The sequence below is a fragment of the Terrapene carolina genome, unplaced genomic scaffold (assembly GCF_002925995.2).
Source record: "Terrapene carolina triunguis isolate 2854851 unplaced genomic scaffold, T_m_triunguis-2.0 Scaffold695, whole genome shotgun sequence".
NCBI classification, from domain to species: domain Eukaryota; kingdom Metazoa; phylum Chordata; order Testudines; family Emydidae; genus Terrapene; species Terrapene triunguis.
The window spans coordinates 2,122,083-2,134,240 of NW_020665046.1; the positions used below are offsets into that span (position 1 = coordinate 2,122,083).

A 12,158-nucleotide genomic window follows, 5' to 3' on the forward strand; every position below is an offset into this window, starting at 1 on the left:
TGTGCAGCTTGCCCTGTCTCAGCTCACACAGCCTGTGTGTGTGCAGCTTGCCCTGTCGCAGCTCACACAGCCTGTGTGTATTGCAGGTTTGGGAAGGTTACAACGTGGTCAGGACTTCCAGGGCCATGGTAGGAGATACCGACTCCGCTGAAGCCAAGCCTGGGACGATCCGGGGAGATTTCAGCATCCACGTCAGCAGGTACAAACCGCACCGAGCCAGTCAGCCAACTAACTCTGGCATGCTGGGCAGTGCCATGTGCCATGCTGGGCAGTCCCACAGACCTGAACCTCCTTGGCAGCGCCCTGGCATCTGAGACTGTCTGTGTCTTGAGCCTCCTGTAGACCCATCTGCGGACAGCATTACTGTAGAGGGCATGGGGTGAGGGGAGAGTACTCACAGGGGGGTAGCTAATGAAACTGTGGGGAGATGCTGGGGGGACTGAAGATGCTGGGGGGGAATGAAGTAACACTTATGTGACTAAGGCTATGACATGGGCATCTGTGGTGGCCAGAGGCAAGGGGAAGGGTCTCGGCTGCAGGACCATGTCCCCAAGGGCACCCAGGTTCTGCCCTTGAGGCTGCATGTCTGCCATCCTTATCGCAGGTTTCTCTTGGCTGCAGGAACATCGTTCACGCCAGTGACTCAGTGGAGACGGCCCAGAGGGAGATCAGTTTGTGGTTTCACAGCAGCGAGTTGGTGGACTGGGACTGCTGTGACTACAGTAACACTTACCAGCTCTGAAGGCCTCTCCTGTCCACGTTGCCTGGCCCAGAATCTACTACCTCTGACAGCATTGCCTTTCTGTAGCTCCTCGGGGCCCAGCGAGCATGCCGCAGGTCCTGACGCTGCAGGGTGGAGGCCACACTTCCTTCGCGTTGACTCTACTAGAGGGCCGCACCTCCCTTCACCTTGCTGACTACCAGATGTGGCAGACTAGCTCCTCTTGTCACCCTAGTGCCAATAAGCCCTTGGAGATCTGATGTGCATGAAGGAAGAACGATGGGGTTAAGTCCTTGAAGGATTCACATTAAAACCTAATTTGTTACAAATGTGACTTTGGTTTCCCTTCCTCTTTTGTTTTCTTGCCCTTCTTGTGGGGTGAGGATGGGAGTGTCTTGTGGGGCCAGCAACCACCTCTATTGTAACATGCCCCATAAATGGAGTAGCCATGGGGCAACCCAGCCCAAAACCCCTGATTTTTCCCAGATCCATTATTGTGGGACAATCTGAGGTAGCTGGGTGGATGGCACTGTCCCCAATATCTATCAGCATATCGGCAGCTGATTTGAGGTTGGCAATGCACCCTAGTGGTTGGACAGAGAGGCAGAGCAGGAGAGTGGGTAGGGCTGAGTCTGGTGGGATTCTGCAGGTGGGCTGTGGATGAGGAGGAGCAGCTGCCTGTCCTGACACTCTGGGAATCTGTCTGGCAGCGAGCAGAACCTTTGAAGGACAGCTCCATCGACTGGATCCAATAGAGTCCACCTGGGTAACGCGTCCTCCTCCAGAGCTATGAGACCACCCGTGTGTGCATCTGTGCCACAGCCAAGTGGATACTGGCCAAAGTTAGATGCTGCTGGTGGTAGTTTGCCATGAACTTCTCAGTGACCTAGTCCAGCAAGGAAAGTTTTACAATCCGGCAGTAGCTAAAGAGATGGTTTGGGGTCTGTGGATCTTCTCATTCTGAGTGTTGGCTGGACTGACACATGCTCTAGGCCCCCTGAGCTGTTGCTCTGCTTGAGCGATACATTGACCACACCAGTGCAGAATGGGCCCAGGTGTTTTTCACTTGGCTTCACAATCCAGAAGGAGCACAGACATCCCATAGTACTTCCAGGGTCTCTACCACTCTGACTCAGGAAATGCTAACGGGGGTGGCATGGGGGTGCTTGTCTGTCCTGTTGTGGTTTCTGCTGCTTGGGGGCTCAGAGACCTTTGCTGATTCTCTTCCCTGCCCCCACCCCCAGTTCAGTATGATAGCAAATCTTTGCATTGGGTGATGCTGAGCTCAGAGGTGTAGCAGTGTGGCCTGGTGTTTTACTGTTGGTACAAAAACAACAAGGAGTCTGGTGGCACCTTAAAGACTAACAGATTTATTTGGGCATAAGCTTTCGTGGGTAAAAACCTCACTTCTTCAGATGCATGGCTTCTGTTGGTACAGTTCGGCTGCTCAGGATTTTGCCACGGCTGTGGTCGAGTGATAATAAGCTGTCTTGTCTTCTCATGAACTGTTGGTAGGCTTTTATGAACTCCTTGTGTCATAGGGTATCTGATGCTGATGGAGATTTCTGCCATCCACATATAGGCTGGACACCCCTTTGTCTTGCCCACAGTACCCTATGTTCACATTTACTATGGGCCACAGGCCCACATTTTGAAGAGTGCAGCAGCCACCCACTCCATAGTAAGCAAAGATTTGATCATCCACTTGTCCCACCATCCCACTGTGACTACAAAGACTACAGTATCTCATATTGCAGGAGCTCGAAAGCTGCCAGCAGCCTGGGACCTTCCTGCTGGAGAAGCCCCCTTTCCCCCTGAATCATGCTGCCATGACTGAGATGATCAGGGGAGCTCTTGATGTAACCTACTTGCTGATATTGTTTAAATTGATGATAGTGCCCAGAGGCTCCAGCTGAAATCAAAGCCCCTTTGTGCTGGGCACTGTCCAGACCCATAGCGTGGGACAGTTCCTGTCACTGAGTGCTCACAATCTAAAGTTTACAACACAGAGGCAGCAGCTGGCAAAGCGCTCTCTGTATCGTTCCCTTTTCCTTCGGAAAGAAAGGAGTCATCCCCCAGCCAATGTCCAGAACAGCCTAAACCCGGTGACCCTCCAGACCTGTTGAGGGGGCAGTGTAGGGGAGCTGAGTCTGTCCAGGTGGGAGGGGAGTTCTGATCTATGCTGCTGATTAGAACAAGGTGTAGCTGGGGTGGGGAAGGGAAAATGCTGCTGATTTCAGGGGCTGTGGTTTGTAACGCCTCTTATAAATCTATGGCACAAGTACTGCCTGGAAGGGCCTTCTTTGGGGTGGAGGGTTTCGATCCAAATAAATAAAATATCTTACCTGTCGTATGCAGTCCTGACACCCTCCTTCATCCACCATCCCACGATGGGCTGGAGAGCCCATCTTCCTTTTCCCTCCTCCTTGCATGGCCTGGAAACCCCACTGTACCTCTCGCTTTCACTCTCCCTCGAGGGACTGTGAATTCACACCACACACGCTCCACAGACCTCCTCCATGCCACAAATACTGGCCACACACCCACGAGACAGCAGGCTGTGTAGAAGTCGTGCTTCCTTGTGCCTGAGACCGCAGCCAGCATCTGTCACTGCCAGAGTGCAGGCCCATTCAGGTCAATCAACAAGTCATGTGATAAAGCCTGAAGAGGTTGGATGCACCCAGTGTGTCTCTTATTCTGCTATCCAGTCCCTCTGGGTCTTGTGTATTGCTCCAGCAATCAGTTGTGTTCTGCCTGCTTGCAATTACATTCTGTTTCCCAGTAGAGGCTGGAAGGGTGGGAGCCTGGTCTATGCAGTGATTCTCAAACTTTTGTACTGGTGACCCCTTTTACATAGCAAGCCTCTGAGTGTGACCCCCTTATAAATTAAAAACACTTTTTATATATTTAACACCATTATAAATGCTGGAGGCAAAGTGGGGTTTGGGGTGGAGGCTGACCGCTCGCGACCCCCCACATAATAACCTCACGACACCCTGAGGGGTCCCAACCCCCAGTTTGAGAACCCCTGGTCTACAGCTAAATACCATACTAATGGAGATCACACACCCAGCAAAACAGAGGGATGGCTTTCTCTGGGGATCAGTGGGGGGCTCCAGCCCACAGGTGGAGAGAGGGAAGGAGGTGGGTGCAAAGGCAGGGCTCGTGCTGGAACTGCAAATTTCCCATCTTCAACCATTTAGGCTTTTACTTGAACATCTATTAGAGGGTCTTAATTGTAACTTTCTTGCCTGGGGATTGAGCTGCATTTGCCTTCCACCCCCAATCCTATAAAACACTCCAAATCCTTTGGAATCGGATTGCAGTGTTCCTTGCCGTTTGCTGCGACTCAGACTTCAGTAGCATCAGCAAATCCTCTTTTCAAAACCCATCCACCACCTTTTGAAAGTCTAGGTATTCTCCAGCCTCTGAATATCCCTTATTCACCCTGACAGCATTATGTTCCCAAAACTGCAGCAGTTAGTTAAGCATGACCTCCTATGACATTACCGAGGGTACAATCTGGACTGATGGACAGCTGTGTCACCTCAATTCTCCAATCTGGGGTGCTTTTTACACTGCTTTGCTGTGAGAGCAACCACTTCTGGCCTCCTCTCACACAGCCTCCAGCATTCAAAATCATTCCCAGCTGAATTATAAGAGTGCTTCTAGCCAGCCATTCCTGCATTATATTACAGAACGACATCAGCAAACTCCCAGTTCCAGACTTTGTCCCCAGAAATATGCATTGTGTACTGCCCAGATCCCTCCTTCTGGACAATACAAGCTCATAGAAAGTCCATCATTTCATTAACAGATAATGATATGCACAAACCCTCTCGAGGATAGGTCATTTCAAGTGGAGGTTCCCCAACACTTCAATCCAAACACACTGGTTTAGATAAAACAATAAAATAAAGTTTATCAACTATCAATAGATAGATGTTAAGTGGTTACAAGTAATGAGACATACAAGTCAGAACTGTTTACAAAGAAAATAAAAGATAAAATGCAAACGAATAGCTAACTTAGAAAGCTAAATGAATTCAAAGCAAAGGGTTTTCTCACTACCTGCCTTTTGCAGTCTTTACTGGAGGGAAGCTTCCCAGCCAGGATCCCTCCCCCACTTCAATGTTCTTTCAGGTGTTGTTGATGCTCTGAGCAGAAAGAAAGGGAGGAGAGATGTCATTTGTGTTGTGTGTTCTCTATCCTTATATCTTTCTCTTCTCTTTGAGGATCCTCTCTTACTGGGCTTCAGGCGACAGTTGGTCTGTTTCTTTGCCAATATGTAAATTTCTCACCCACACGCGTCTTCCTGCCAAATAATGGCTATTTGACTTGGTGATAGTCCATTTGATTATGTTGACACCTGGCTGAGGTGGTGGCTAGCCTTTCTTCTCTGGGGAAATGGTCTGAAGCTGTTTTTCTAAACTTGGAACATATTCAGCAATGTCATACAGTAGAATTTTAAAACTTTACATACAATGTTGACACACATTTTACCAGGACAATAATGTTCAGCAGATTGGGTTTTCAAATGATACCTTACAAGGCATACGTTACGCAAAATTTATCATAGTCTTGGGAAAAAGGTGAAAATAAGAGTCCAGACTGCCACACCTACCACGCCTGAATCCACACTGACTACCCCCTAGCAAATTACTTTTCCAGGGGTTCTCCCTCCAGCCCTTGCCATGGCTTCTAAGCTTTCCCCAATACTACACAGTAAACTCACTGCTCTGTAGTTTCTTGTTTTGACTCTTGCCTTTGGAGTTATCAGTCTGCTGTCCAGTCCCTCCAAGACCTCTCGAATGCGGTTTTACTAGTGTCTGTTGCTGTGAAGCTTTGCTGGTTTCCCCTCTTGGCTCCTTTACAGCTCAGGTGGGCATGCAACCCACAACTGCTGCTTTAAGAACAGCTAAACTTTGTATAACCCATTCTCTTATCGGTACCCTGCCTGGCTCCCCTCTGAGAACCTGATCCCTGACTTTGTTATTTTTCTTCCCATCTCCTCAGAAAAGACAAAAGCAAAGTAACTGTTTAACAACGTTCTTTCTTTATCCCCACCATATGGTATCCACTTTCATTTTAACTGGCTTAGTGGTTCCTTTTATTCTTTGAAGAAAGATCCTTCTGGGCTTATTTGTGTGTGTTCTATAGTTTGCTTTTCATTATTTCTTTTTCTACTTTAATTTTCATCCCTTCTTCTCTTACTCTCCTTTCTATAGTGGCTGCTAAGCAAGGGGCCAGCTAGTACCAGTTGGTTGTGTCTTTGTGGTGGGAATACCTGTCCCCTGTGAACTAGACCTAGGCCCTCCACTTACCCTGCACATGCTTCCTAACAGCTATCGGATGGTAAATGACCTTCCGGCACTGCTAGGCTGGGCTGGATTAGAACCAACACCCGCAGGTGAGGGAGAGTAGCTCTTATCTAGTAGTTAGAGCACAGGAGGTTCATGGAGTTTAATGCCAGAAGGGACCATTCTGATCATCTAGTCCAGAGGTTCTCAAACTTCATTGCACCGCGACCCCTTCTGCCAACAAAAATTACTACACCACCCCAGGCATTGGCTTCGGCCCTGGGCTCCAGCAAGTCTAACAGCAGCCCTGGCAATCCCATTAAAACTGGGTCCTGACCCACTTCGGGGTCCTCCTGACCTAAGTTCCCTGTAAACTGCGAGGCCACGCAGCAGCCTATTTAGTGCCACGCAGGCGTTCAAAGAACCCGCCTAGGGACCCGATGGGGGAGGGGCGCTCCTCTCCTTGTCCCCACCTAGCCTGACCCCCAACATGCTGTGACCAGGACATGGGGCACCCCTCACCCAGCACCAACTCTGGTATGGTGCGGCCCGGGCCGGCCCCAGGCACGGCCAGAGCAGCCTGGACCCAGCCGCGGCCGGGTCACCCAGACCTGCTGGGGCGGTGCGGCCGGATCAGGCCCAGCCATGGTTGGGGCGGGGCAGCCCAGCCCCAGCTGTGGCCAGGGTGGTGCAGCCCAGGGGTGGCCCAGACCCAGGCGCGCCCAGGGTGGCCCTCCCCCAGCCCGGACTTGCTGGGGCCTGGGGTGGGGCGCCTATCCTGCAGCCCCAACCCCAGAGCTGCTGCAGCGGGGAGAGGCGCCTCTCCCTCCCAGCCCAGGTGCTGCTGCGGGAAGAGAGAGCTGGGGGGAGTCCTCTCTCCGTGCATAGCCCCTGAGCACCCTCCTGAACCCCAAACCCCTCATTCCCGGCCCCACCCCAGAGCCCACACCCCCAGCTGGAGCCCTCACACCTCTGCACCCCAACCCTCTGCCCCAGCCCTGAGCCCCCTCCCATACTTCGAACCCCTCGGCCCCACTCCCACCACATGAATTTTGTTATGTGCACCAATATGAAGGGGAGGTGACACACATCACCTCCATATTGGTGCACATAACAAAATTCATCCCGCACATGGGTGGGAAAAATTAGAGGGAACACTGGTCCTGACCCACAGTTTGAGAACTACTGATCTAATCTGAAATTCAGCACCACACACGCCAGAGAACCTTACCTAGTAATTCCTCCATTGAGCCCATAATGTTATGTACTACTCGTATCTCCTGGGCGCTAGAGCAGAAAGGCCCCCATCCTGTGCTGTAGGATGGACAACTTACAGTGCATAGCTCAACACCACTAAGCTCCACAGAGCCTTCTTTAGTGCTTAAATGTACTGTAAGTCATAAAAACATTTATCACCCTTTTGCCAAGAGCAGCATAGTTAGTTTTTATTAGGAACTGTGGACTCCCTCCGGCGTTGTCTTTGCATCTGTGCGTAGCTAGTCATTTCAGACCTGACCTGGGGCCTAGTTCTGCGGTCGACTCACTGTGTAACTTTGGCAAACTTCCCAGTGCCTCAATTTCCCTGAGAGGGATATGATGAACTGTTCAATGTTGTTATGTTTTGAGTTCTTTCTCCCACTGTCAATCCCTGAGCCATCCCCTCCCCGACCAGTAAACCTTAAACACATTTCCTCGTTTGATTTAAAATTCTCTCTTTGACTTTATAGTTTTTTTTTTAAACTTTACAGCTCAGCATCTAAGGTTAATAAGACCGTAAAAGTGATAAAGGTTGGAATGGAACAGTTCTGAAGCAATACAGGCTATGCAATTTCAATGGCAAACATGCATATTATTTCAAAATTCTCAACAATAAAAGCTCAGTTTAGTGCCGTTAGATGCATCCTAAAGAAAATGGAACTAGGTGAAAATGCTTAAGCCAATCAAATGGTACCTTATTCAAGCACTGTGTGGTTTCCTTTGGGAATTAGTATGTAAACTGGAGGGAGGAGCAGAAGGGACAGGTGAAGAGAGAAGACAGATGTGTTAGAATAAATGTTTGATTTGGGCCAGAGTAGAAACATCCAAATCCAGGTCCAAATCTTCCCTAAATTTTAAGCTGTTTGGATCTGGGGTTCTCATCTGGCCACTGCCAGAGAAGGGACAGTTGGGAAGGGTGGGACTGTTTAGATCTGGGCCATTCTTTGGATCACGAATCAGTTTTGTTCAGTGTCATACTAGACCAGGGGTGGGCAAACTACAGCCTGCGGGCCACATCCGGCCCACCAGCCGATTTAATCCAGCCCTCAAGCTCCCGCTGGGGAGTGGGGTCTGGGGCTTGCCCCACTCCCGCGTTCCAGCTGGGGAGTGGGGTTGGGGGCTGCTCTGCGCGCCACAGCTCCTGGAAGCAGCGGCATGTCCCCCCTCTGGCTCCTACATTTAGGGGCAGCCAGGGGGCTCCGCGCATTGCCCCATCTGCAGGTGCCGCTCCCGCAGCTCCCATTGGCCAGGAACTGTGGCCAATGGGAGCTGCAGGGGCGGTGCCTGCAGACGGGGCAGCGCGCAGAGCTGCCTGGCCGTGTCTCCGTGTAGGACTGGAGAGGGGACATGCCGCTGCTTCCGGGAGCTGCTTGAGGTAAGCACCGCCCAGAGCCGGCACCCCTGACCCCCTTCCGTTCTCCAACCCCCTGCGCCAGCCCTTATCCCCCTCCGCCTGAACCCCTCAGTCCCAGCCCGGAGCACCCTCCTGCACCCCAAACCCCTCATCCCCGCCCCGCCCCACCCCACCCCAGAAGCTGCACCCCCAGCCGAAGCCCTCCCTTCCTCCCCCCACACTCCAACCCCCTGCCCCAGCCCAGAGACCCCTCCCACACCCAGAACTTCTCATTTCTGGCCCCACTCCAGAGCCTGCACCCCCAACCAGAGCCCTTACCCCACACTCCCGCCCCATGCCTCTGCCCCAGCCCTGATCCCTCTCCTACCCTCCGAACCCTCGGTCCCAGCCTGGAGTACCTTCCTACACCCCAAATCCATCATCCCCACGCCAGAGCCTGCACCTCTAGTCAGAGCCCTCATGCCCCCCTGCACTCTAACCCTCTGCCCCAGCCCAGAGCCCCCTCCCACACCCTGAACTCCTCTTTTCTGGCCCCACCCCAGAGCTCATACCCCCAGCCAGAGCTCTCACCCCCCCCCGAACTCCAACCCCAATTTTGTGAGCATTCATGGCCCGCCATACAATTTCCATACCCAGATGTGGCCCTAAGGCCAAAAAGTTTGCCCACCCCTGTACTAGACTGTATTGTACAGCCCCTCCCCTAGCACAAGCAAAAGTAAGGGAAAAAAGAAAACCATTGTTGAGGGTTACATCCCATGATCCCTACACATGTGGAGATGGGGACCACGTGAAGATCAGCAATGTGGATGTTCCCCCTGGAAACAAAGCAAAGGGATATTTGAATGACAGCTACTAACCTTAAATCAAGTATCAGGAGGTAGCCGTGTTAGTCTGTTTCCACAAAAGCAATAAGGAGTCCGGTGGCACCTTAAAGACTAACAGATTTATTTGGGCGTAAGCTTTCGTGGGTAAAAAACCCACTTCTTCAGATGCAAGACCTTAAATCAGACTCTCTGGTAGGACAGGGATTTTATCAATCTCTTTTCTGCATGGACTTTCTCAAATCAGCTCCTAGAGGTTCTTGTGTGGGCCTGATGGGAGGAGAGAGAAGACCCAAGTGATCAATTCATCTCAAGTTGGACATGTTAATGAGTATGATAAATACACATAACATTAGCTGGGGAGGCAGTGTTGCCTAGTGATAGAGCAGGGGTCTGTTCCTGGGTCTGCCGCAGGCTTCCTTGGTGCCAGTTATTGCCAACGATGGACCCAGAGCTGCGCCTCTGCCGCCGGGACAGGGTAGGGCTCCCTGCTCAGTCTCCGCTGGAGGGGGGTGTCTGTGCCCCGCTGGGGGCGGGAGGGGGCATCAGCCTGGCCTGGAAACCGGGGTGTGTGTGTTCGTGGCTAGGTCCTTTCGCCACGCTCTGGGCAGGCCCGGGGACACTATGCCGTGTGCCCCGCTTCCCCGCACGGCTCGCGGGAGGGGGCTCCCTCAGACAGCACAGCCGCCACCACCCCACAGCAAGGCGAGCAGCGCGCATGCGCCTCGATAAACACCACCCGCTCCCCCTCCAACGGGGAAGGAGGCCAGAGCGGGAATACGAGCCCCAGAATGCCCTGTAGGACTACAAATCCCGGTGTGCCCCGCGCGGAGCCAGCCGGTGCGCAGGCGCAGTGCACTGGAGGCGGGAGAGATCCAGCTCACGGTGGGTGCGAGGTGCGTCCCGAGCAGGCTTCCCCCGTGCCCCAGGCCAGGGAGCCCTTTGCTGGGGTGCGCGCCCCAGGGAGTCCTCCCGGGTGGGGGTGCGCCGTGCGGCTCCCCAGCCCCCGCGAGAGCCCCTCACCGTGACGCTGGGCAGTACCCGGTGGGCTGGTAGCCAGAGTGGCCGAGGCTGGCGAGCGCTAGCGGGCTGGGGCAGGCTGGCATGGGCCGTCCTGGGTGGGAGGCGGTGCACGGGAGAGCAGGCTGGACATGTAGGCGGGCAGCACTGGCAAGGGGCGCTCTCCCCTGGGGCTTCCCCTTGCCCCTGTCGAGCTCGTGGCTTGTGCCTGACCCTGTCTCGCTCCGTTGCAGTGCAGGGAAGCCATGTCCCAGCCCGGCTCTGCTTGCCAGCCGCCGCCTGACGTTGACACAGATGACTGTCTCCAGGACTATTCCTACCTCTTCAGCCCGGATATCCTCAAGTGAGTGCAGGGAGAAGCGGCTATTTCTGGGCCCCAAACATCCTAGCTGTTCTCTGGCCCATGACCTGTACTAGTCAATGGTTATCTGCACTTTGCTCCTGTCCTGTGTACCATAACAACCCTGCCTCACGCCTTTCAGCCTGAAAAGTGGGGGAGGGTGTTTTTCTGGGAGGTCCTCCCAGGAATTGTCTTTTTATTTAGGAATGTAGGATTTGTTATATCACAGCTGGCCACTGGTCCATCAGATCCAGTATTGTGCTTCTGGCCATGGCCAACATGATTCTCTTTATTTGTACAGCACACAAGTGTGTGTGGTCCTTCACATGTGGTGATAAATTAATATATAGTGCTATTCATCAATATATCTCAAAGGTGGTCAATGTCATTATCCCCGTTTTACTGATGGGGAGACTGAGGCACTGTAGGGTGAAGTGACTCTCACAAAGTGACTCAGCTGGCTAGTGGCAAAGTCAGGATAGAATCCAGGTCTCCTGAGTCCCAGTCCAGTGCTCTATCCATTAGGCCATGTTTCTGCCCTATATAAATAGGGTAGCTTATACTCTACAGGCAGGGCTATCCCTAGGGGAGTGCGGGGCCCAGGGCGGAAGTGATGGATTCGTCTCTTCCGGGACCGACCACGACAGCCAATTGCACTGGTCGGAACCCCCCCTTCAAAGCCCGGGGCCCGAAGCGGTCGCCCCGATTCGCCCTATCCAAGGGACGGCTCTGTCTATAGGTTTCTGCTGCAAAGATATTATGATCTAAATTTATGCTTCAGAGAAAGTTGACCCCTCCACTCATATAGCTGAAGACCTCTAGCCTACTGTCCAGTGCTGCATATGTGGGAAGGGATGTTCCTTCCGCCACCTCTGGTGGTCAGCTCATATCTTGAAGCTTGAGATTTAATTACTCTTCTCTTAGCACGTATAGATTCAGATTCCAAGTTAAAGAAGTATGGGCTGGATGAATGGACTGTAAGGTGGATAGAAAGCTGGCTAGATCGTCGGGCTCAACAGGTAGTGATCAATGGCTCCATGTCTAGTTGGCAGCCGGTTTCAAGCGGAGTGCCCCAAGGGTCGGTCCTGGGGCCGGTTTTGTTTAATATCTTTATTAATGATCTGGAGGATGGTGTGGACTGCACTCTCAGCAAGTTTGCAGATGACACTAAACTAGGAGGCGTGGTAGATACACTAGAGGGTAGGGATCGGATACAGAGGGACCTAGACAAATTAGAGGATTGGGCCAAAAAAAACCTGATGAGGTTCAACAAGGATAAGTGCAGAGTCCTGCACTTAGGACGGAAGAATCCCATGCACTGCTACAGACTAGGGACCGAATGGCT

General features: G+C 52.5%; 2 protein-coding genes across 4 annotated transcripts in view; both read left to right on the forward strand.

Annotated features, from left to right (window-relative positions):
• LOC112117191 (nucleoside diphosphate kinase, mitochondrial-like) overlaps nucleotides 1-1,055 on the forward strand; it is an 8,138-nt gene extending 7,083 nt beyond the window's left edge. The window contains exons 4-5 of the mRNA XM_024215096.3: nucleotides 87-199; nucleotides 622-1,055. Coding sequence (XP_024070864.1) covers nucleotides 87-199; nucleotides 622-742 — 234 coding nt within the window. The 3' untranslated portion in view covers nucleotides 743-1,055. The remainder of the gene's footprint in view (nucleotides 1-86; nucleotides 200-621) is intronic.
• Nucleotides 1,056-10,267: 9,212 nt separating this feature from the next.
• The window catches only part of DECR2 (2,4-dienoyl-CoA reductase 2), a 39,505-nt gene continuing 37,614 nt past the window's right edge, over nucleotides 10,268-12,158 (forward strand). For 2 of the 3 annotated variants that reach the window (XM_024215104.3, XM_024215101.3), the window contains exons 1-2: nucleotides 10,268-10,349; nucleotides 10,707-10,816. In XM_024215104.3, the coding sequence (XP_024070872.2) occupies nucleotides 10,719-10,816 (98 nt within the window). In that variant the 5' untranslated portion in view covers nucleotides 10,268-10,349; nucleotides 10,707-10,718. The remainder of the gene's footprint in view (nucleotides 10,350-10,706; nucleotides 10,817-12,158) is intronic. The other variant, XM_024215102.3, reaches the window with a different exon arrangement.